Genomic DNA, 24508 nt, shown 5'->3' on the forward strand with positions numbered 1-24508 from the left:
TAATAGAGGGAGGCCCTGGGCTGGCAGGTGTCCTTTCGCTGCATCCTGGCTCTCTCACTCGCAGACCTTGCTAGTCAAGCTGGCATGTATCCTATCAGCGCTCAGACCCTCTGGTGAGGCTTCCTCTCCAGCTGAGGGCTTCCACCCTTTACCCTGCCTCTGCCCTCCGGGCACAGCTACCACAAGCAAGTGTCCTGGGCACAAAAAGGCAGAGGGCCCCAGGGAGAGGAGGGACAGTGGTGCTAGCAGGAGCCCCAACCAGCCATTCCTATGGCTCCCCATGGAGTTGGGAAGACCAAAAGGCCCACTGTCCCCAGCCCTGTGCCCAGCGCCCCCCTCCTTGACCCCTGACCCAGAGGCCGTGTCTTCCTGATGGGACACACTTGGGCTGCGGGACCCTGGACAGCAGGTGTTGCAGCCTCCGGGAGGGAGGACACTTCCGGCCTTCCTGGGGTGTGGGTGAGCCACGTTGGTCCTCGCTGGGGGAGGCAGGCCGAGTCCAGGGCAGGCCCCAGCAGTGCTCAGTCTGCCCAGGCCCGCGGCTCTCCGGGGAGGGGTGGGCCTAGGCTGAGAGGAACGAGCTCCTGGCAGAGGGCCAGGACCTGGTGGGGTGGGCATAGGCTTGGTAGGCTGGCCTAGGTGGCCATGCCCGGTGGCGCTGCGGGGCTGTCTAGGTGAGTGTCACATGGGGAGCTGCGGCAGTGTGTTTATTGGAGTTCACAAAGTCTTTAAAATGTCCAGTGGAGCAAGCCAAGTACAAAGGGTGTCACTCGGGGCATGGCGCAGGCATTCTGGGGACAGACCCGGGGGACACTGGCAGGGCACACGCCCACAGGGCAGACGCCAGGCACAACAGTGGGAAGGGCTCAGTATCATTTAAGACTTGCCTTTAAAACTTTCTATGTGTATGTCTTAAAACGGGAATGGCTGGCCTCTGTGGGCCCAGACAGGCCAGGGCCGCAGCGCCTCCCTGGGCAGGGCCAGGGCCAGGGGAGGCTGGGGCAATCCACAGAGAACAAGCGGGGACACAGCAGCTCTGGGGGCCCAGTCAACCCATTTCCTGGATGAAGGCTGCTTCACAACCCCACATCCTCCTTGCCAGCTTGAGGCTTCCAAGGGGCGGTGGCCGCCCCGCCTGCTCGGGTCAGAGCCTTAGCAGCAGCCGACCATTAGCAGCACCACACCCCTGCTCTGAGGCCTCCTTGGAGGGGGCTGGTGGGTCCATGCAGCCCTCGTGGCCCGCGGAGCAGGCTCCCTCAGGCGTGCCCCGCTCCTCCTCTGGGGGCCCCCACCAGCCCCGGCCTCGCAGCCTCTGCTGCCGCTCCTGGGCCTGGCGGGCCCTGCTGGCTATAGCTCGCACCCGGCTCTGACTGCGCGAGGAGGACCGCCTCAGGAAGACGGGGCCCCCTGGCACCCCCTCCCCAGCCGGGCTCAGGCTGGTGGGGGAAGTGATGTCTCCGGCCTCCTGGAAGCCTGTGAGCCAGCGCAGCTGCTCCGTCAGGGCGTCCGTCTGCGCCCCGGGCCCTGCGAGGCGGGGGCCCACACCCAGGGGGCCCAGGCTGTGGGGGCTGCACTCAAAGCAAGGGCCGAAGTCGTCGGCAGTCAGGTCCCCCAGGCTCTTGGACTTGGCTGCCCCAGGGCTGTCCTGCTGGCCCGCCAGGGTGAGGCGGCGCCACGGGGGCCTGGAGCGGAGGCCGCCAGGCGGCCGGGGACCCAGCGGCCGGGGCCGGGGCTCCTCGGCAGCGGCAGGAGGCAGCCGGCCCGTGGCCTGCAGGTTGGGGTTGGATTTGCTTTTGGTCACAGGAGGCAGGTCCGGGCAGGCGGCTGAGGCTGAGCGGGACCAAGAGGGCAAGTGTCCAAGCGGGGCCCCCATCAGGCTCTCCCGGCTGCGCCCCAGGCCCAGACTCGGGAGGGACAGGTCGATGACAGTGTCACTGGACGACATGCTGGAGGACGAGGACACGCTGTCGCGGTGGCTGCCTGGCTCCAGACGCTGCCACAGCCGGTCGCTACCCGTGGCGTCTGAGTAGACAGAGGGCGGAGGGGCAGGCCCGGCCAGGAGCCGCCAGCTGCCCAGGGGTTCTAAGAGCACCTGGCCCTCGCTCTTGGCCCTCCGGACCCTAGGCAGACGGCCCAGGATCTGGGGTTGGGCGTTGCCGTCTGTCTCATGGGGCCCCCCACCATTGTGCAGCTTTTGTAGGGGTTCATCGCTCTCTGTCCTGATCTGGAGGGGCCCAGAAGCTCTAAGAGCTGACCACGGGGGGCTGGCCAGTTTGTCTCCAGGTCCTGTAGGGCACAGCAGCCCTTCCTGGGGGGGGCGGAGGGGGGCGGCGGCCTGTTGTGGGGGGCCGGGGCCCAGGGCTGGCTCCTCAGCGATGGTCTCCAGGCTGCACAGCGGGGCTGAGGAGAGGTGGTGGGCACCTGCGGGGAGGCCAAGAAGAGAAGAGGTGAGCAGCTGCGGGGAGGGCCAGGCAGGGGACACAGAGGCACAGAGGGGCAGAGGAAGATGCAGACCAGGATAGGGTGTAGACAGACAAGGGGGTACAGAGAGGACCGCGACGGTGGGGCAGAGACAGAAGCAGAACACACAGACAAAAAGGAAGATGGAGAGACAACACAGGAGAGAGAGACAGGCAGAAAAAGGGAGACTGCCAGGAAGAGCCAGAACCACATCAAGGATTGGTGTCCACTGGGCCCTGTACCCAGGGCCAGCCCCCACCCCAGGCTACCCCCACTGGCCAGGCCTGGCCATTTGTACACCCCCCCAAACTGCTGGGGAACAGACGGGCCTGACACAGGGACCCGGCCCAGGTAGGGTCGCAGAGTAGCTGCAGGCCACTTGGGGCTCCTGGGGACCAGTGTGATGGTGGGGACCGGGTGTGGCTGGGGGAAGGGCACACAGGATGCATAGGGGTGGGATGTGAGGGGACGCACAAGGCATGTGGGGATGGGGGGTGGCAGGGCGTGTAGGGGCCAGGCAGGGGTGCAGTGTGCGACCAGGAATGAGGGATGCACAGGGGTGTGTGGGGACGGGGGATGATGGGTGCACAGGGGTGCGTGGGGATGGGGGATGATGGGTGCACAGGGGTGCGTGGGGATGGGGCATGATGGGTGCACAGGGGTGTGTGGAGATGGGGCATGAAGGCACACAGGGGTGCGTGGGGACGGGGGATGATGGGTGCACAGGGGTGCGTGGGGATGGGGCATGATGGGTGCACAGGGGTGTGTGGGGATGGGGCATGATGGGTGCACAGGGGTGTGTGGGGACGGGGGATGATGGGTGCACAGGGGTGTGTGGGGACGGGGGATGATGGGTGCACAGGGGTGTGTGGGGACGGGGGATGATGGGTGCACAGGGGTGTGTGGGGACGGGGGATGATGGGTGCACAGGGGTGTGTGGGGACGGGGCATGATGGGTGCACAGGGGTGTGTGGAGATGGGGCATGATGGGTGCACAGGAGTGTGTGGGGATGGGGCATGATGGGTGCACAGGGGTGTGTGGGGACGGGGGATGATGGGTGCACAGGGGTGTGTGGGGACGGGGGATGATGGGTGCACAGGGGTGCGTGGGGATGGGGCATGATGGGTGCACAGGGGTGCGTGGGGATGGGGCATGATGGGTGCACAGGGGTGTGTGGAGATGGGGCATGAAGGCACACAGGGGTGCGTGGGGATGGGGGATGATGGGTGCACAGGGGTGCGTGGGGATGGGGGATGATGGGTGCACAGGGGTGTGTGGAGATGGGGCATGATGGGTGCACAGGGGTGTGTGGGGATGGGGCATGATGGGTGCACAGGGGTGTGTGGGGACGGGGGATGATGGGTGCACAGGGGTGCGTGGGGACGGGGGATGATGGGTGCACAGGGGTGCGTGGGGATGGGGGATGATGGGTGCACAGGGGTGCGTGGGGATGGGGCATGATGGGTGCACAGGGGTGCGTGGGGATGGGGCATGATGGGTGCACAGGGGTGTGTGGAGATGGGGCATGAAGGCACACAGGGGTGCGTGGGGACGGGGGATGATGGGTGCACAGGGGTGTGTGGGGATGGGGGATGATGGGTGCACAGGGGTGTGTGGGGATGGGGCATGATGGGTGCACAGGGGTGTGTGGGGACGGGGGATGATGGGTGCACAGGGGTGCGTGGGGATGGGGGATGATGGGTGCACAGGGGTGTGTGGAGATGGGGCATGAAGGCACACAGGGGTGCGTGGGGACGGGGCATGATGGGTGCACAGGGGTGTGTGGAGATGGGGCATGAAGGCACACAGGGGTGCGTGGGGACGGGGCATGATGGGTGCACAGGGGTGTGTGGGGACGGGGCATAAGGCACACAGGGGTGCGTGGGGACGGGGGATGATGGGTGCACAGGGGTGTGTGGGGACGGGGCATAAGGCACACAGGGGTGCATGGGGACGGGGGATGATGGGTGCACAGGGGTGCATGGGGACGGGGCATGATGGGTGCACAGTAGCAGGGCCCATTACCTGGCACTCGCAGCTCTCAGTCCCTAACTATGGAGGCAGCACAGGGCAGGGACAGAAAGGAGAACAAGGTCAGCGAGGGCCAGCCTGGCACGTGGACAGATGGACAGCAAGGCCAGGAAGGAGCAGGGAGGAGGCAGTGGGAGGCAGGGTCAGGGCAGCTGGCTCCCCCCTCACCCCCCAGGCTCCAGGGACCAGGTGCAGGCCAGTCCCTCGGGGCCATGGGTGGGGCTGGTTCTGGACTCTGCTCCTTGGCACTTCGTGGTGCCATCCATGGCATCTGGGGGTGGCCTGCAGCTGCACCCTGGTTGGCACTGGGCTTCCCAGGAGGGCTCTGTACAAGGCCTGAGGCAGGGCCCTGGAGCCTGGCCCTGGAGGCAAGCAAGATGGGACCCGGAAGGACAGCAGGGCAGCCGGGAAGGTAGGACAGGGCCGGGAGCGTCCTTGCCGAGTCTGCCTGCAGAGGCCTGGGACCCTCGGCCAGCACCTGCAGCCCTGGGCACAGGGGCCGGGATGGATGCACACTTCCTAGCCACACCCTTATCTACAAAGCCCCAGGGCTTCTTGGGCAGAGGGGAGGAGCTGGGGCCCAAGGGCCAAGCCAGCGGAGTGAGGCAGGGCACAGGCACACGAGCACAGCAGGTTGGCGGAGGGTCCAGGCATGCCGGATGTGCAGGGCACCGGGTGCGGGAGAAGGTGGCAGGCCTTACCCGTGGAGAACATGGGGGAATGACTCCTGATCTCCTCCAGCTTTTGAACAAACAAGGCATTCATCTCTCCCTGCAGGGCCCCCTGTGGCCTGGGGGCGCCCGCAGGCTGGCAGAGGGCCACCTGGGGGCTGCCTGAGCTGTCTGGGCTGCTGGAGTCTGAAGACACGGAGCCGCGGCCACCTGGCCCCTGCCGCTGGGCCCCGGGGCCCCTGAGGGCCTCTCTGCTTCTCCCTGGTGTGGCTCCAGGGATCTCCAGAGCCTCCCCCCGGGCCCGGGGCTGCTGGCTGATGGCCGCGTGCCCGCCCACAGGCCCGGGGCTCGGATGCTGACCCTCCGCATCCACACGGGTACAGGAGCCCACCACACACTTCATGCACGTGGCCGCCATCCCCGCAGGCCCGGGCCCCTCGGGGGCACGGGGGGGTCGTGCCTGTGCCGGGCTCCTCTCTGCCGCTGCCGCCGCAGGCGCCTTACCTCGGGGGCTACTGCTGCCCGACCCCTTGTGAGCTGGGGCCTCGGGAACAGGGCTGGGGGCCACCACATCCTCCGCGGCCCCCTCAGAGCCCGTGTCCTGAGTCCCCAGGGCCAGCTCCGGGAAACCCTTGCGACCCGGCTTCTGGCTCTTGGTGGGGGCGCTGGCCGTGCGCCGCAGGAGCCGCTGGCTAACGGAGGGCCGGGCCGGGGGCTGCCCAGCAGCATGACTGTCCAGCGAGCCTGGCTTTGGGCCGCGGAGGAAGAGACCTTTTAGCCCCAGAGCCTGCTTGACCTGCAAGAGAAAGAGCCTGCATAGCCAGGCAGCGAATGCCCGCCTGGCCCCTAGTGTGGGTTTGCTGCACAGCCAGGGTGGGGTTGGACCTCAGCCTCGGGAAGCAGGGTCTCGTGGGGGTTCACTCAGGGACAGCAGGACCCCAGCCCCGCCCCCCAGCCCTGCAACTCCAGGTCCTGGTCAGAGCGAGGACGGGGAAGACACTTTGCCCAGGTCCTCTCAGAGGCAGGCCTCACCCCTAGACCCGCCACCGCACTGTGCCCTGTCTTCCGGGGGCTGCAGCCCCAGGCCCGGGGACACAGAGAAGCTAGGAGCCATATTCACCGAGGGCCACATTCCCTCCTGGCCTCCTCCCATGGGTGCCAGCAGCCAGGAAGCAAGCTCAGGAGTGCAGCTAAGGCCTGCTTTCCACAGCCCGGGCCCGTCCAGGCCCGCCCAGGCCCGCCCAGGCCCCAGCTGCCCTTCTGGATCCTGAAAGGACTTGCCCTCCCAGGAAGCTTCCCAAGTTCTCCTGGGCCGTCTGCAGCTTGCCTGGCCCCTGCCCCCTGGAGCCCTCCTGGTCACGGCTGGCTCCACTCAGGACCACAGTTGGGCTCGGGCTTCTGGCCCACCGGTGCCAGGCCACATCCCCCTTTCCTGCATGGCCCAGGTCACGGCTGGAGAGGGCCAAGGCCAGAATGACCCTGCTCACATGCCATAAGAGACCCCCCAAACACCCTCCACTCCCCCGAGACGGGCTGGGCCCATGTGCAGGGGCCCAGGGCCCGCGGGTGGGAGCCCTCTGGCGGAGGTGAGACAGTGGCTAGCACTTGAATCAGCTTCCTGATTCAAGATCCCAAATCCAGTGCAATTTGGTCACTGTGGCTGGAAAGCCATTTAGAGGGAGATCCAGGATTCAGGTCTGAGTGGCGGCTGGGATGCCCGCTCGGGGACACCGGCATAGACAGAGGAGAAATGACACCAGAGGGACAGACTGGGAAGCAGAGGGTAGAGGAGGGAAGGAGTCCGTGGTGCCCCTGGAGGGTGGCACTCAGAGAAGAGGGCAGAGGGTGGGCAGGTCTGGTCTGAAGGGAGGGCGGCAGGGAGGGGTGGAATTCTGGATCTGCCTCGTAAATGTCGCTCTCTGGCTGAGAATGGCCCCGGAGACCGTGTCATGATCCATGTCACATGAGCTGACAATCTCCAAAATGCTACCAGGAATCACGGATGCTAATGGAGGCGCAGCATGGCCTGGCATGCAGGTGGGCACCGCGGGGCGCCACGGTCCCACAGCACCAGGTACCTTCAAGACGCCTAACAAGGCTGTGCTTCTAAAAGTAGACTTGGGACAGAGAAGCCCACTGCAAGACCAAAGAGACAGAGTGAAGGCCGTGAGGTGGGGCGGCCAGGGCAGGGCCGGTCCCGGGCGACGGGCAGACACACGGGAGGTGGGCAGCAGAGAACTGGAGACACCTGCAGAGCCTCTGGGCCCCCCGGGTGCAGCAGGAGAGAGAAGGTCAGGCCGAACTTGTGTGCTGGGCCCCTAGGTAGGGGTGCCCAGAGCTGGAGCAGCCAGGAGCTGGGACCCGGGGCCCGGTGCCAGGGGCTGGGAACGTGGCAAGCCTAGGCAGATGCCTTGCTGGCCACTCTGAAAGTAGAAGTTGTGGGAAGGCCCCAGAAAGAAAAGGAGAGCTGCAGGAGGGGACCCCAAGAAGCCAGGTGGGCCTGGGCGAGGCTGAGGAAGAGTGAGGTCTCATGAGCAATACAGAGAGCAGGAGGGAGGCCGGGGGCCCCGGCAGCTGCTTCCAGGGACGGGGCCCCTGACTCATGCTGCCCCTCTGCTGCCCGCACCCACCTCGGGAGAGGAGACCAAGGTCTGCCGGCACCCCACGTCACACGTGGAGGCGGCGGCAGAGGGAGAGTGACGGCTGGGGGTGCCCGCCGAGCCCGGCAGCAGTTTCCAGAGTGGCATGAGACGCTGCGGGAGGCGGGCGAGGGGCTGGCGCGCCCTTCCCACAGCCGAGGCCGTCCTGCAGGAGCCACTCACCTTACCACTGATGTCACTGACGGACACGTGCACGAAGATGGACGCCTCTTCCATTCCTTCCAGGTACACGTGCCGGTAGCCTGGCAGAGCGGGGACATAGGTTTATGAGGGGCACTCACTCTTCAGAGGCCCTCGGGCCCTGAGCGGGGTGGCCAGCCGGCCCTGGCGGCTCAGCTCCTCCCGGAGCGTCTATGGACATGGCGCAGTTTGCCAGGATCTTATTCTGGGCTGACCCTGCCCTCCCCTCAATGCCACAGCCTTCCCTGCCCCACCCCTGGTCTGGAAGGCCAGCTCCATGGCCACCTACTGTCACCGAGCCCCAGGCTGAGGCCCGCCCATAGCAGTGCCACCCAACGGGGGGAGCCCTCAGACGCCCCGAGGAAGGGGGCTGGGGAGCACCCGGCCGGCCCAGGGCCCTACCCACCTGGCAGCATGCTGCTGAAAGCCAGCGTCCTCTGGCCGATGAAATCCCGCCCGATAGGGTCGTGGTCCCAGACCAGGAAGCGCACGAGCGCGATCTCAGGCATGTGCAGGGTGAACACCAGCGTCTCCTCCCACATGGGGTTGAACCCTAGAGGAGGGGGCCTGATGGGCCCGGAGGCCAGCGGGCACACACCGCCGCCCCTCAGGGAGCCCCACCTGGGCCGGGGTCCGTCTGTCATCACCAACGGGAGACGCTGCCAGTCAGGGCTCAGGCTGGTGCCCGCGGCCAGCACCCTCCCCCGCCTGCTGGCCAGGCCTGGTGCCCCCGCCCGACACTCACCATTGTCGTCCACCACTCGAGTTTGCTCCTTGCTGCAGTCCACCGGCAGCCCAATGACCTCCACCTCCACGAAAGGGTCGATGATCTGGGGACAGGGCGTGCGAGGGGTGACACCGGGCTCGGGGCCCCGAGTCCCGGCGCACTGTGGGAGCTCATCCCTACCTCTCCACGGTCGCCCAGCATGGAGTCTCGAGGCTTGGGCAGCTGCTGCCCACTGATAATCCTCAGCGCCAGCTGCTTCTTGAGCTGCCCGGGCAGAGGGTCCTCGGAGTTGGGGTTGAAGATGCCTGGAAGGACTGAGGGTGAGGCAGGGCAGAGGCCGACCCTGCACTGCCTTCCAACTTGCAGGCTCTGGCGACCCCTCCTAGGACAAACCCTCAGGCCTGTGCCCACAACGGGCGTTGAGAGGGTGGCGGTGCCCGGAGATGCCTAGCCAGGACCCGGGGCCACAGCACCTGGGCCTGTGCCCTGCAGATGGCGCCGTGTCCCTCCAGGAAGTCCTATCCTGCGTCTCATGCAGGGCCGGGGGCAGGGGGGGCTCCCTAATTCCCCAGGTTGAGGCCCCAGCAGAGAGGCACCCCCACCTCTGAGTCCCAGCCAACCTGCCCCCAGGGCCCCAGAGGTCCCTCAGGGACCGTTTCAGACGCAGGCCTCACCTTGGCACATGCATGGGGGCTTGAGCACGTAGCCGCAGCTGCCGTTGGCACTGAACTTGGCGCGGTTCAGCTGCAGCACCCTCCCCTCTGACTGGTAGTTCAGGGCAACTGCAAAGAGAGGTCACCCAGACATCAGGGTCAGCGGCCATGGCCGTGCCAGCCCTTCCCCTCCCTCCCCCCCGTCCACCCAGCCTCTAAGCACGCGTGCTCTGGAGACGGGGCCCTGCACTCCGGCCGAAGGTGCACAGACACCCAGCACCCTAGGACTCTTTCCAGGCTGCCCAGGGCCAGAGCTGGCCTAGTGCAACTGGCCACGGGCTAAGAGGCTCTCCAAGCCATCGTAGGGTGAGAGTGCAGAGGGAGACGGGTCTGGGCCCCACTTGTAGCCGTCCCCCGAACTCTGGCCAGCTCAGCACCCACCCATCTGGCAGCCCGCATTCCAGAAGGGCTGTGGGTTGTAGTTGCTGGAGTCCACGCGGTAGGAGGAGGGGTAGATGCGGGAGAGCTGGTGCTGGTTGAAGCGCAGGTACTGGGCCGGCTTCTGCTGCAGGATCTGGTGGGCCTTGGTCTCGCTGAAGGACGACACCTGCCAGCTGGACGACACTGTGGCGAAGGCCACGTGAATCTGTGGTCCTCGGGACCACACGGCCGCCACACAGCCTCCCAGCCCGCAGCCCTCACCCTCGGTCTCCACGTCGTGAGAGCCCACAGACTTGGTGTACTTCACCAGGTCGGACAGGGCCCGGGACAGCTTCATGGTCTTCTTCTGCCTGGTGCTCCTGGGGGCAGGGGCTGCTCAGGGTCCGGGTACCCCCCCGTCAGAGCCGCCAGAGCCCCCCTTCAGCCGGGCCTCGGGGCGGGTACCAGCTCCGCCCAGGGCTGGTGGCCAGGGCCACATGCGGACTTCAGAAAAGCGCCTGCTGCATGTGGTTTGGCTGGGAGCCACCAGCAGGTGCGAGAGAGGGGACGAGGGGCCTGCCCAGCCCCTGGGGAGCTCTGAGGTGCATGGGAGACTCTGGGTGGGGGTGGAGACGGGGCCCCAGCCATGTGCTACAGGGTGGCAGGGACCCTGGGAGGCTCTGGGGGGGGTGATGGAGGTGGGCCTTCCAAGTTGGATCTGGGGGTGTGAAGGCCTGGCGAGACCCAGAGATGCTACGGGAAGCCGGCGGACACGTGAAGGTGGCCTGAGCTCTACGGGGTCTCTGAAGGCCCAAGAGCAGATGTGGCCTGGAGGAAAGGTGTCCTAGGTGCCACAAGAAGGAGAGGGGGAGCTAAGCCCTGGCAGGCCAAGCAGGGCCTGGGCCCAGGATGCCCTGGAGGTCCCTCAGGGTCAGCCCCCCCCCCAGGACCCCAGCCCTGGCCAGAAGTCCTGGCCACTGCACAGGTCGATACCCCAGCTTTCCTCCGAGAGCCCCTGCTCCCTCTGCCTCTGAGGGTCTATGGGGGGAGCGTCCCAGTTGCCTTAGAGGTGGTAGGGGCCATGGCTGAGGGGCAGAAACCTCCCCCCAGGCAAGTCACTGACCCTCGGTTCTGGCCTCCTGGGGAGTCCAGGTTTTCATCCCCCTCTTCCACGCTGGCCGCCTTCTTTGTCTTGCTGCCCTTTTTCTGTGCAGGAGCCTGAGGTCAGGCCAGGCCATGGCACAGACCAGGAGGGTGCAGGCAGCCCTCGACCCCACCTCACCCCATCCCTGGGTTTGCTTCTGCCTGTCCTGCTCACTCTGGTCCTGGCTCTGGCTCTTGGGCATTGGCCAGTATTGGCCATGGAGGAAAGTGAGGCGAGGGCCACCCAGACAGTGGCTCCTGAGCAGCTTGGCCCAGCCACGGATTGCATCTGGGTGGAGGCCAGCAGACCCCATGCACGGGACCCCAGGGGACCCAGCCCTGGGGCAGAGGATGGTGGACCCCAGGGGACCCAGCCCTGGGGCAGAGGACGGCGGACCCCAGGGGACCCCAGGGAACCCAGCCCTGGGGCAGAGGACGGCGGACCCCAGGGGACCCCAGGGGACCCAGCCCTGGGCAGAGGACGGCGGACCCCAGGGGACCCCAGGGGACCCAGACCTGGGCAGAGGACGGCGGACCCCAGGGGACCCCAGGGGACCCAGCCCTGGGCAGAGGACGGCGGACCCCAGGGGACCCCAGGGGACCCAGCCCTGGGCATAGGACAGTGGACCCCAGGGGACTCCAGGGGACCCAGCCCTGGGCAGAGGATGGTGGACCCCAGGGGACCCAGCCTTGGGCAGAGGATGGTGGACCCCAGGGAACCCCAGGGGACCCAGCCCTGGGCAGAGGATGGCGGACCCCAGGGGACCCCAGGGGACCCAGCCCTGGGCAGAGGACGGCGGACCCCAGGGGACCCCAGGGGACCCAGACCTGGGCAGAGGACGGCGGACCCCAGGGGACCCCAGGGGACCCAGCCCTGGGCAGAGGACGGCGGACCCCAGGGGACCCCAGGGGACCCAGACCTGGGCAGAGGACGGCGGACCCCAGGGGACCCCAGGGGACCCAGCCCTGGGCAGAGGACGGCGGACCCCAGGGGACCCCAGGGGACCCAGCCCTGGGCAGAGGACGGCGGACCCCAGGGGACCCCAGGGGACCCAGCCCTGGGCATAGGACAGTGGACCCCAGGGGACTCCAGGGGACCCAGCCCTGGGCAGAGGATGGTGGACCCCAGGGGACCCAGCCTTGGGCAGAGGATGGTGGACCCCAGGGAATCCCAGGGGACCCAGCCCTGGGCAGAGGATGGTGGACCCCAGGGGACCCCAGGGGACCCAGCCCTGGGGCAGAGGACGGCGGACCCCAGGGATGCAGTGCTCACCTTACGCTTGGAGAAACTGCTCATGAGAAGGCGGTTGTTCCGCCTGCTGGCCCCAGTGTCCTCCCCGGACTCCACATCCTCCTCTGCCCTGCTCTGACCCTGCAGGAGGCACAGCCTGAGGGTCCAGCCAGGGAGGGCAGGGCAGCTCCCTGGTGGCCCCAAGAGGCCTTCCTGGAAGAGGTGTGCTTAAGCCAGTCCTAAGAACAAGGTGAGGAGAGTGGGCACAGCTGCCCAGATGGCCTGGACAGGGGGATCAGGGTCAGGACAGGAGGACTGGGGTCAGGACAGGAGGACTGGGGTCAGGACAGCAGGACTGGGGTCAGGACAGCAGGACTGGGGTCAGGACAGGAAGACTGGGGTCAGGACAGCAGGACTGGGGTCAGGACAGGACGGGAGCCTGGGCAGGAGGACTAGGGGCCAGGACTATATCCAATCACACTCTCGCACCAGGGTCTCCCAATGAGTGGTCTTAAACTCAAGGCCCCAGTTCTGACTTTCTTTTTCCAGCGTAAGGATGGAGTGCTGGATGCAGGTTTTTTGTTGGTTTGTTTGTTGTCAGTCTTGGGGTTTGAGCTCAGGGCCTGGACGCCGCCCTTGGGCTTCCTCAAGGCTAGTGCTCTACCACTTGAGCCACAGCACCACGCCTGGCTTTTTCTGTATTCGTGTGGTACTGAGGAATGGACCCCAGGGCTTCGTGCATGCTAAGCATGCACTCTACCCCTAGGCCACGCTTCTGGCCCCAGGAATGCAGTTTTGGCTGGGATTCTCCCCAGCGACGCTGGCAGAGGGTCCTCTGATGGCTGGCCTGACCTCACAGGGCACAGATGTGCCCTAGGCAGACAAACACCAGGCTGCTCCCCAGCGTGGATCAAGCCTCCCACCTGCTGGGTGTAGAGCAAGCACACGGATGCCATCCCACACCCGCCACTCCAGAGTCCACAGCTGAGCCCTCCCCAGGAGGGGCCTGGACTCCGCCATACCCTGAACAGACAGGCCTACGGCCCACGGGGAGGGAGGGAGGAGGGGAGGGGGGAGGGAGGCATCATCCAGAGACACACCACACACACACCACACACACACACACACACACACACACACACACACACCACACGCACACACACGTGCGTGCGCCCTCGCCCTCTTGCACACATGGGTGTCTCTGCACACCCCTGAATACGCTCTCACACATGCACAGGGTTGCTCCAAAGTTATGCAAAGAGCCCACTGAGGGCACCTGACAGCTCAGAAGCCACGCCTGAATCACCCCACCACACACATGCACACACGGCACCACATACATGCATCCACACAGACACACCAGAAGTGGAAGCCGAGCCCAGCTCCCGCCTCCTGCCCAGAGCCCCGCCCCTTCCTCCTGCCTCTGCCAGCCATCACGGAGCCCGCAGACCCTTCCTGGTGCCCAGTGGCCATGAGGCCTTGCTGGCCCTGTAATTCTAGTCAGCCAGCCATGAGCCCAAGGCGCTGAGGTGCTGGGCCATGGGGCTGCCGGGCTTTAGTGAGCTCGGTGCCCACCGCTGCCAGCGGCAGCCCACCCTGAGAGTCCCATCAGTGAGGTCTTAGGAGCCTCTTGAGATCAGTGAGAGGCGTTGCAAGCGTCTCTCCAAAACGCTGCTGCACCAAGCCGTAAGTGGCCACTGCAACAGAGCGCGGGAGGAGGCCGGACGCAGCCACTCTCGGGTGAGCGAAGGCCCCGGCCCTCCCGGGGGACGAGCCTGCATGAGGGGAGGGCCGGCCCCTCGTCAGGAGGGCCCTGTGCTGCCCCGCAAGGAGGGCGGCAGGGTCCCCAGCCTCTGCCAGGAAGGGGTCTCCTGTCCCACCCAGGATCTGCCTGCCACCCCAGGAACCCTCTTGAGGAAGAACTTGCTCACACGGATCCTGCCCGGGCCTGGACCCCTCCCCACCTCACCCCCGGGCTTCCCGGTAGACAGCGGCCTGCCTGCCCACCTCTGGTGACTCAGCCGTCTCACTCTGCCTCTCCCCACTGCCCCAGGGCTCTCGTGCCCAGAGACATGTGGTGCCGTGGTCAGCGTGGGGTCCCTGTCCTCTTCCCACCTGGGTCACTCAGCTGACCACAGGCCCGGTGGCCACTCCATGCTTTCCCATGTGTCCCTTTGTCCCCTGGGGCCTCTCCCCAGGAATTGCTTGCCAAGGAAATCCCGGACTGACTTCAATCCCCGCCTGCCAGATAGACAGGTGCCCCAAACGCAGGGAAAGGCCCATGTGCCAGGGATGGGCCCATGTGAGCTCTGGCAGTGGGAGCACTGAGGCAGGGGGAGCACTCCAGGGCTGTGGGTGAGCACACCAACAACTACCGCCCAAAATACCAGGCGCCCTGCTCGGCCTGTGAGGTAGCAAGGAATAGTGGGGTGAGGTGGGCACAGCAGACTCCAGGCACCGGAGAAGCCTTGGTCTGTTCACTCTGGATACCCTGCCCAGCTCCAAGGCCAGCTGCCCACCTGCCACGGGCTCCTTGACAGGCTGCTTGGCTGGTAACACCCATCCTGCCAGGCTTGCTTTCCCTCCAAAGGGTGCTCATCCTGGCATGTCCCCAACCACCTTCACCAGCCCCTTAGCTGGCCCTTGTGCAGCTGAGTGCAGCCCGAGAGGGGGCGCAGCCATGTCCCCACCAGCGGGACAGCTCCAGGTGACTGGTGGGGGTTTGAGATCCTGCTACGGCTGCCCTACCACTCGTGACACCTTCACCAAAGTGGACAGGGCTCAAATCCCCTTCCAAGGGCACCATGACAGTGCCAGGGGCACACACAGGTGTGTACCAGCGGGTGTTAGCGGGTATGCAAAAGCTGTCCAGCCGTGTGTGTGTGATGCATGCATTGTGCAAAGATGTGTATAGCTGTGTGCATGTGTACAGGTGTGCATGTGAGTGTGCATTTATGTAAGTGTGCACGGCTAAAGGGGTCAGGGGCACAGGCATGTGCAGAAATGCTCGTGCCTGCAGGCATGCCCCATGTGAACGCGTTACATGTGTGCAAGGGGCGGGTACACAGGTGTGTTTGTTGCTATGACATGTTCAGGTGCAGGTCTGCAGGTGCAGGTCTGCAGGTGCAGGTCTGCAGGTGCAGGTCTGCAGGTGCAGGTGTGGGTGTTGGTATGTGCAGGTGTGTGCAGAGGCGTGGACACTCTCTGAGCCCCCCCACCCTGCCCACAGCTGGCTTCCAGGGTCTCACCTTTTTGGCCTCTGCTTGGTGCCCCAGTTTTCCAGACGGGGGCAGTGTGGAGGGGAAGTCGTGAGGGTCTTCACAGTCGCGGGTCTTTGACTCCTTGATGAGAGAATCCAGTTTCTTCTTAGCAATGTTTTCCACCCGCTTCCGGTTGGTAGAGACCTGCAGGAGTCAGAAGTCAGCCACTGGCATCTGTCCCCAGGTCTGTGAGCAACAACAGGTGACAGCCTCCAAGGGGTCTGCACAACACACACACACACAACACACACACAAACACACACACACACACACACACACACACACACACACAGAGTTCCTCAGCTCACAGAGCTGTCGCTGGTTCAAGCTCCCGGGGTTTCTTCAGTGGCACAATTCTATCTGAGCAGCAGCAGGCAGCTTGCACGCAGTGCCCGGTGGGTCTCAGCAGAGGTGGGTGCACAGCAGAATTTGCCACACTACACTGGCTACCATGCACTGATTGGCCATGAAAGGATGAAGGGGGAGCAGGCCGGGCCTGGCAGCGTCCACCCCACCCTCCGTGTGAGGGAAGACTGGGGTCTCATGCCCTGGGGACCAGGTTGGAGTGGACAGCAAATGAGCATCCCAGTGGAGGGTTTTATCACCACCCCAGGCCAGCCAGAGCCTCAGCAGGCACACCCAAGCCAGGAAGAATCCTGCTGCCTCAGGGCTTTCAAAAACAATTAGGCAGCCCTGGCCAGGAAGCCACCGCCTGCACAATTATTTTCCCATCCAACGGCCCTCAGGGAGAAATAAAGTGTTCACTGCCTGGAAGAAGCTCAGCGAGCACAGAGCCCGCAGGAGAGAGGGTGAGAATCATGGAGCCCCAGCTCTGCAGCGGAGGCTTCCCTCCACAGCCACAGAGGCCCGGCTTGCTCCCGGGAGGGGACACAAAGGTGCTCTGTGGAGCTGACCACTAGTGGCACCACTAGCAGAGCCAGGCTGGCTCATCCTGCAAGAGGTTTTGGCACAGGGGCTGGCCCGGTGCCGGGCCCCAGGTAGCTGAGCAGGAGCACTGGACAGGGAGTCCACGTGGGGTTGGCCAGGAGGCCGGGAGCCCAGCAGGTACCAATAGTATGAAATGACTTCCCTGCGCTGCCTCCACTCATGGAAAGGCCAAGAGGAACTGGCCCCAATGGGACGGAAGTGGGTGTGGGGCTTGTCGCTGTGGGGGGAGGGTACACAGAGGACCCCAGACTCCAGCCAAGCAGCCAGGCCAGCAGCCAGGCCCCCTCACTCGCCCTGAGGCCAGGACAGAAGGCTGCTCTTGAGGGATGCAGTGCCCGCCCTGCTTCCAGGCTCGGCTCCCCCTTTACCCCCCCCCGCACCCCACTTACATCCCCATTGAGGAGCTTGTAGTCCTCGTCAATCTCGTCCGCGCTGTCTTCATCAGACACCTCCCCTTCTTCCGCATCCTCGCTAATGGTGGCTGGGAGCTTCTTCCCCTGGGGAGGAGGGGACAGTGGGGGGGAGGCACAGGGGAGAGGGGAAGCGTGGGAGCCTTGGCAAGTCCCCACAAGGAGCAGACAGCAAGTGAGAGTAGGGGCTCCAGGAGCGAGGGCCGGAGCCAGACTAGGATGAGCCGCAGTGGTGTGTGAGGCGGGCCTGCTGGCCCCAGGGAAGCACTCACCTTGACCAGGATCTTGCCCCTGAGCATCTGTGGGGACGGGAGCATGGTGGCATCCTCGCTGCTCACTGAGGACAGGTCCAGCTTGTCCCCGAGGATATCGGTCAGGTACTGGGCCATCTTCTTCTGCTGGACCACACTACAGTGGTTCTCGATGGAGAGGATCACCGGATATCTGTGGTCCCGAGGCAAGAGCAGCGTGAGGCGAGGCGGTGCCAGCCCTAGATCCTCGGGAGTGCCCGGCAGGCGCCGGGTCCCCTCCAGCCCTGAGGCTTTGCTAAGTCTGGCAGAGACAGGCATACCAGCTGCTTCAAGAGGTGGCCCACAAGGTAGAAATCAAATTAGGAGGCAGAACAGGAGCTGGGACATCTTAGAGGCAAGGGAAGACAGCATTAAAAATAAGCCAAGGAAACTGAAAACTAGGGCAAGGAATCCTTTGAAAGAAAACCAAAAAAACCCAAAAGTCATGTTTAAATACGGCACGGACGAAGCAACTGACAGGGCACAACCAGTATCACCCTTTGGACCTGGACACGAAAGCTCTGGCAGTGAGCACGGGTTTTCACACTGCCTCGTGGAGGCAGCAGAAGCCTGGCATGCCGCCGTGGGTGAGGCAGCTCAGCTCAGGGCTTCAGCTTTGTTGTCCTTTTAGCCTCAGGCACATTGCACTTCCATGTTTACCAAAAGGCAACCGTGGGCCCTCTTGGGAAGTACGAGACCAAGACGGTGTGTAACAGAGAAAGAAGTGGGTCGCCACAGCAGGGAAGGGAAGGGAAGACCAACGTAGTCCTCTCCTGACGCCTGGGCTTGGCGCACAGCAATCAATACGCTCACTCCATCCGAAGGCTCTGGCGGCCCTCTGGCTTCAGTGGCAACAGGAGACTTCTGCGTCCCTGGCACCACAGTCCTCATTGCAGGGCCAGGAGCGTCACTGTCCCTGCTCCGGTAATTATTTGGATTTCCTAAATCCATCTGGCTTCTGCTTCCTCCGTTCAATCAGCTCCTTTCCTGCCCGCAAAGCCTTGTTTAGCCAAGGCTCACAAGTATTGCTACTGGAGCAAGGGGGCAGGCTTCCATTTCCAGAAACCAAATTGGCTTCTCCTCTACGGTATCTTTGGCCACAGCTGAGTGACAGCAAGTTGAGTCTGAGCACAGAAGGACTTCCAGGAGGAATGAGTGCACGGCCATGGTGGGCGGCTGAGGCCAGGGACCACCCCCCAGCCTGTGTGGACAGGCTAGGGCACAGGTGCCCGAGCGGTCTAGGCCTGTCATGTTGTCATCCCGTCCTCCTCGACTGCGGCTCCCCGCCCTGGACCCGCTGCCCCCTCCCTCCCGCTCCGTCCTCAGAGAAAGCCACTGAAACAAACTCTGTCCCTCTCCAGCTATAGCCCCTGGAGCCACTCACTGTTTTTTGGTTTTTTTTGCCAGTCCTGGGCTTGAGCTCAGGGCCTGAGCACTGTCCTTGGACTTTCTTAAGGCTAGAGCTCTACCACCTGAGCCTTCGCACCACTTCCGGCTTTTTGCTATGTATGTGGTACCAAGGAATCGAACCCGGGTCTTCGTGCACGCTAGGCAGGCACCTTAACCGCTAGGCCGCTGTCCCGGGCCCGCACTCACTGGTTCTTGGTGAAGGCATGCTTGTTGATGGTCTCAATCACGTCTCTGAAGAGGATCTTGGAGGTCAGCGTGTAGCCGTGGTGCACAATAGGCTCCCCGTCCGGCCCGTCCCAGCAGTCCACTGCGGGCAGGCCCAGCCGGTCAGCCTGGGCAGGACACCCACGGGGGGCACCCTCTTTGCTTAATAAAGCCCCCCGAAGAAGCCTCCCCCCACCCAGGGGCTCCTAGGCCGTGGCCCCATCTCCCACAGCAAGGAGTCGCCAGCCAGAGCGGCTCACCTTCCACGCAGCGGCAGCCGGCCTGCAGGACCCAGGCGTACATGTCCACCCGAGACTGGGACATGAGCTGGTCACCCACGAGGTAGGTGTTGTGGGAGGAGGTGATGAAGTAGTGGCTCAGAGGCCGTGTCATGTCCTGGTGCACGCCGTGGTGCTCAGGGTTGAAGATGTCTCCCGCAGGGCTCCGTGTGTAGTTGGTGAAACCTGAGGGGCGGCCAGGGGCGGCGGGGGATGGAGCGGCTGGGGCCCCGGCTCCCTCCCGGGCCGGCGGGACTGCGGGCGGCGCCCCACTCACCATCGATGCCCAGCACCCCCTTGCTCTTGTTTTCTGGGCAAGGCTCAAACTGCTCGATGATGTCCTGGCAGGTCTCGAGCGTCACACCTGTCATCTAGGCCAGAGCAAGGGCATGAGGCCAGGCTAGCCCACCATGAGTCTGGGCTAGCCTCGGGAGCTTCCCCTCTTCCCATCACCTCTACTCCTGTCGGTTATCCAGAGCGGGCAGCCAGCCCGAGGGCGGGTAGTGCCACCGGGGACCCAGTGGCCAGAGAACCTCATTGAGATCACGAGGATTTTGAGCAGCATTCTCTAAATGTGGGCCTTTCCCACGGGGCCTGGCTGGGTGGACCACCCTCCCCTGCCGTGGTGCAGGGCCCGGTATGGAGGGGCCTAGGGAGGGGACGCAGGGGTGAAGGAGGAGCCGGACATCCTGCATCCCAGTCCTGCCCTGTCCAGGGGTTCCCAGTGACCAGAGGCAGATGACCTCCAGAACTCGGTGTCATCAGGTACCAGGCCAACCCAACAGGCCTGCTGGGCTCCTGGGGAGGCCTGGAGTCCAGTCCACCTGCCAGAGCATAGTTTTGGGCTCCAGGCTACAGGGAAGCTTCTGGAACCTTGAGGTCGAGGTCAGGGAGGAAAGGACCCATTCTCCCCATCCTCCATGAGGGAGTATCCTGCCCTCAGCCTCCGTGTGCCAGTGCCAGGACAGCAGGCACTTGCGGCCTCCGGCCAATGCCACGCACTGTGGCCAGGCGGAGATGCTGGCTGGCCCGACAACGATGTGGCCCTTACGCCCTTGGCCTGGTGGGGAATGGCAACTGTGGCTTCCAGGGGAAGCAGTGGGGCCAGTCCAGTGACGTGGGGCCGGATCCCCCTGACTGTAGGCCAGGGGTGAGGCATCTGGACAAGGGTAGGGCCAGCTGGGCAGGGGTGGGGCCAGGTGGACAGGGATGGGGCATCTGGACAGGGGTGGGGCATCTGGACAGGGGTGGGGCCAGGTAGACAGGGGTGGGGCCAGGTAGACAGGGGTGGGGCATCTGGACAGGGGTGGGGCCAGGTGGACAGGGGTGGGGCATCTGGAAAGGGGTGGGGCATCTGGACAGGGGTGGGGCCAGCTGGGCAGGGGTGGGGCCAGGTGGACAGGGGTGGGGCCAGGTGGACAGGGGTGGGGCATCTGGATGGGGGTGGGGCATCTGGACAGGAGTGGGGCATCTGGACAGGGGTGGGCCAGCTGGACAGGGGTGGGGCATCTGGACGGGGCTGGCATCAACCACATTGGCTCAGGGTGGGATACTAGGGAAAGTGGCTTCTCCTGCTGCAAGGGCCCACGCCTGTTACAGAGGCCGGGTGTCACGGAGGGGCCCTGCACGGTGCCTGGGGGTGGGGGCTTGGCTGGGGCTTATCTCACCCCAGGCTCTGCTTCTCGGGAAGAACTGAGGGCCTCCAGAAGGTAGGCCCGTGGGATGTGCCAAAGCAGGGCTGCAGCTGTCTGTGCTCCCTCCAGGGCATGGCTGCCCTGGGTAGCCATGGGTGTAACCACCAGAGCTGGCGGCGCTCCCTCTCTGCCCAGGCCTGGCATTGATCCCTAAGGCTTTGGACACTCCTGCTAGTCAGCAGGGCAGTGCCTCGGTGTCAGCCGCGAAGGGTGGAGAGTTGGTGGGGTCAAGGGAAAGGCACAGCAGTGGGAATCCAGATGTTTGCTGGACCAGTGAGTCAGGGCAGGTGGCCTCAGGCCCTGTGGCTGGACCACGTGGGAAGAAGAGATTCTCAAAGGGTGGGCTATCGATTTCTTGCCCATGCAACACTGAACGTTAGGCCAGGGCTACAGGCCTGCCACAGGTTCCCCCCGAAAGCTCAGGGAGAACTGTGGGGAGACACTGCAAGCGTCTCCACCCACCTGGACGTTCCGTGGGCATGCCTCGGGACACACCCTGGGCATTCTGTGAATGGGAACGGAAGCCAGTTTCTGGGATGCTGCAGGGTTAAAATCGAGTGCCTGGCCACAGGAGCGGAGGCGAGGCCTGCTGGCCGGCCACGCTGCTCCCACCCAGACCCTACCTTCTGCTCCATCTCCAGGAAGCGCTGCAGGTCAGCAGCGTCCAGGTGGTCCTTGTGGTTGCTGTAGCTTAGCATCAGCAGGTAGAGGTCCCGGCGGGTGGACATCATCTTGTAGAAGGCGCAGAACTCATCGAAGCCCAGGGTTCCCTGCCGGTCATCAGTGTCTGCTTCCTGCAACGCCAGGGTCCTGGTCACCACTGCGCTACCCCAGGGGCCCTCGGACCCACTTTGTTCCAGATCCAGGGCACAGTCCACCCCAGGTCCTGACAGGTCATATGGGCACGGGATGCACAGACAAACCCCTCTGGGGTCGTCCTCAGTGGGTGAGGAGGGGCATGGCCTCCCAGCAGCCCATCACGACTTCCCAGGGAGGCCAGGAGGAGGCCAGGTCATGGCACCACCCTGCAAGCTGTCATAAGTCTTAGGGCAGCCCAATGTCCACGTCCGTAGGGGAGGCCCAGAGCCCGGCCTCAGCACCCACGCCCGAAGCCAACGCCCTGGGAAACAGCTCTTACTTTGCCAACTGTGCAATGTCCTTTCCACATAATGGCGCCAGGTGTCTGGAGTGCCCTTAGGAGAAGCTGGTGAGCAAGTCCTGGTCCTCAGGGACAGCGCCCGCCCCGGGACTTGACTTGTGCCTCTTGCTGCCTTTCTCCCTTGAGAGGCCCCAGTGTCTAGGCCAAGGCCAAGATAGGTCCCTAAAGGCATGTGCCAGGCCCGGCGGCCCCCAGGGACTGCCCTGTGTCTGACGCTAGACTGAGTGATGAGCTGACTCTGAGCCTTGACTGCTGTGGCTCAGCATGGAAGGCCATGTTGAAAACTCCTCAACAGCACAGCAGGCTGACCACCATGCCCAAGCGTGGCTATGCCTCAGAACCAGTGGTCTCCCACTGCCCGTGGGCCTGGGCTGTGCAGCCAGGAGCCTGGGACAGGTACTTGCCTGTCATTCTCAGCAATTCAGCAAGGGAAGGGCTGCGGTGTCAGAGGAAGCCACACAGAGTTCGGGGCCACCGATTAAAGCGCTCCAGACTCCACTACACCCGGCTCTGGCCAGCCCCGGGGGCTCCTGGGCAGTTAGGCCCAAGGACAAGTATACTCTGGGCAGCCCCAAGTTCCAGGGTTATCTAAGACTTCATGAGGCAGTGCCCATAGCTCACACCCATAATCCTAGCAACTCAGGAGAAAGAGATCTGAGAATCATGGTTCAGAGCCAGCCTGGGCATAAACGTCTGTGCCACTCTTATCTCCAATTAACCACTGGAAAGCTCAAGTAATAAAGTGCTAGCTGTGATCAGAAAAACTCAGGGACAGTGCCCAGATCCAGAGTTCAAGCCCCAGGACCAGTTAGGGGAAAAGGAGAGGGGATTTAATGAAATTATGTTGGAGCTGTTGTACCACTGCACAGGCCTTTGCTCAATTAGGCCATTTCAGGCAGCCAGAAGCAACGTCAAGATTTTTCTACAACCAGATTGCTGCTAATTATCACAGCGCTCCGAGCCTGGCAGGAGGCTGTGTCTATTTCCCTTGGCTTGGAGCTCCTGCAGAGGCCACCAGGCAGGTGAGCAGGAAGACCAGTCCCTCAGGGGACCAGACATCTCTGACTGGCCAACAACACAGAACGAGACTGACCGCTGGCCTGAGCTCTGTGGAGTCTGGGGTCAGAGTGGCAACCTCCCCACCGTGTAGCCCTCTAGAACTAGCCCTGCCCGCCAGACCCCCAGCTAGGGTCTCTGCTCGGGGCTTCCCGCAGAACCACCACACGGTCAGGCCTTGGAGCCCCAGGGGACAATGAGTGTTTACTGTGACCCCACGACAGGGCAGAAGAGTGTGAACGTCAAAAGAGTCCCTCTCAAGGGGCCAGGAGTGTGGCCTAGTGGTAGAGTGCTTGTCTAGCATGCACGAAGGCCCGGGTTCGATTCCTTGGTACCACATACATAGGAAAAAGCCGGAAGTGGTGCTGAGGCTCAAGTGGTAGAGCTCTAACCTTGAGAAAATCCAAGGACAGTGCTCAGGCCCTGAGCTCAAGCCCACGACTGGCAAAAAAAAAAAAAAAAAAAGAGAGAGTCCCTCTCAGAGCCGAAGTCAGGACCTCAGACTGGAGCCTTCACTCACGCTGGCCCGCTGCTGCCTCCGCCCAAGGAAGGACTGCTGAGCCCAGGGCGGTCTCCACAGGCTCAGAAGGAAACGGGGTGGCTCAGCCCTAGGTCAGATGGAGCAGGGGAGTCCTCTCGTCGGATGCAGGACACCTGCCAGCCCCCACTGCCCGGGCAGACTCTGTCTCCACCAGGGTCTGGAGCGGGGGCTAAGCCCCCCTGACAGTCCTCAGCCGGCAGCCGGGAGCTCACTGCCCCTCTGTGTGCAGGAGCAGACGGAGCACGCCGCTGCTGCCCAGCAGAGCATGACTGCTTGTCTAGGAAGGAGTTGCCCGGAGCTGGACATGTCAGACCAGGAGCTGTGTGTATGTGTGTGCACGCACCCCTGCAGACATGTGTGCTGGAATGCGTGAGTGGCGGGGACAGATCCAGAGCCAAGCGTGCAGAGCCTCTTCCAGGCGGTAACCACGCACCAGGCTACAGGACTAGGTTTGCTGGCTCAGCCCCATTCCTGCCCCAAACCAGGACCTGCTGACGGCAGAGTTTCTCTCCCCCGCAGAGGTTCCAGAAAGAGAACTAATTACAGACAATAAGGCTGCTGCTCAGCTGAAGGATGCGTTTTCATAACTTCTAACACCAGGGTGAGGGGGGCCCGGGGGGCCGAGCAGAGCGCTGCACACCACCCTCCTGAGGTGGGGTCCTGGAGGACAGGAAGGGGGGAGGGCTGTGTTCCTCAGTACTCAGCCCCCTTCCTCTGCTAGTGCAGCAGTTCCTGGCATAGCCAAGATGTGGTCCCCAGTGCTCTCAGCTGTCCGCCCTCCAACAGGCCAGAGTCAAGTCGCCTCTCCCCGTGTGGTGCCGACATCCTGCCGGGCTCTGACAGCCCCTTCTGGGAGCCCTGTGGGCCCGTGTGGGGCGGGGGCGAGCTAGCGCCCTCAGCGGTCCCCCCGTGGGGCCCGGCACTCGGGAGACTCACCCTGAACATCTGCTTCACCCTCTGGCGGGGCAGGTTCACGTTGAGCTTGTGCAGCAGCTGCAGGACCTCGCCGATGCTCAGGCTGCCGTCCCCATTCTTGTCAGCCTCGTCGAACGTCTGCTTCAGCCACTTTGGGGCTGAGTTA

At 64.1% G+C, this 24508-nt stretch overlaps 1 protein-coding gene across 1 annotated transcript; it reads right to left on the bottom strand.

Moving 5' to 3' along the window:
- Positions 1 to 688: 688 nt before the first annotated feature.
- Positions 689 to 24492, bottom strand: Plch2 (phospholipase C eta 2). Its single transcript, XM_090334036.1, has 20 exons — positions 24364 to 24492; positions 21295 to 21465; positions 19255 to 19348; positions 18960 to 19163; positions 18682 to 18802; positions 17068 to 17239; positions 16775 to 16882; positions 15426 to 15581; positions 12220 to 12318; positions 10927 to 11009; positions 10086 to 10183; positions 9825 to 10007; positions 9405 to 9512; positions 8911 to 9035; positions 8749 to 8833; positions 8410 to 8556; positions 7986 to 8065; positions 5115 to 5959; positions 4661 to 4854; positions 689 to 2421 (listed from the first exon to the last, which is right to left on the bottom strand). Exons 1-20 carry the CDS (start codon positions 24370 to 24372, stop codon positions 1145 to 1147), a joined length of 4359 nt encoding a protein of 1452 aa, XP_090190162.1. The 5' UTR covers positions 24373 to 24492; the 3' UTR covers positions 689 to 1144.
- Positions 24493 to 24508: the final 16 nt, after the last annotated feature.

This window comes from Megascapheus bottae, chromosome 6 (assembly GCF_031878675.1).
Source record: "Megascapheus bottae isolate mThoBot1 chromosome 6, mThoBot2.hap1, whole genome shotgun sequence".
NCBI lineage: Eukaryota > Metazoa > Chordata > Mammalia > Rodentia > Geomyidae > Megascapheus > Megascapheus bottae.

Excerpts from the sequence above, each read along its gene's own strand:
- Plch2 (XM_090334036.1), bottom strand. Across the intron at positions 15,582-16,774 it reads ACAAGCTCCTCAATGGGGAT|GTCTCTACCAACCGGAAGCG; the intron begins GTAAGTGGGGTG and ends TGACTCCTGCAG. Across the intron at positions 9,513-9,824 it reads GAATGCGGGCTGCCAGATGG|TTGCCCTGAACTACCAGTCA; the intron begins GTGGGTGCTGAG and ends CTCTCTTTGCAG.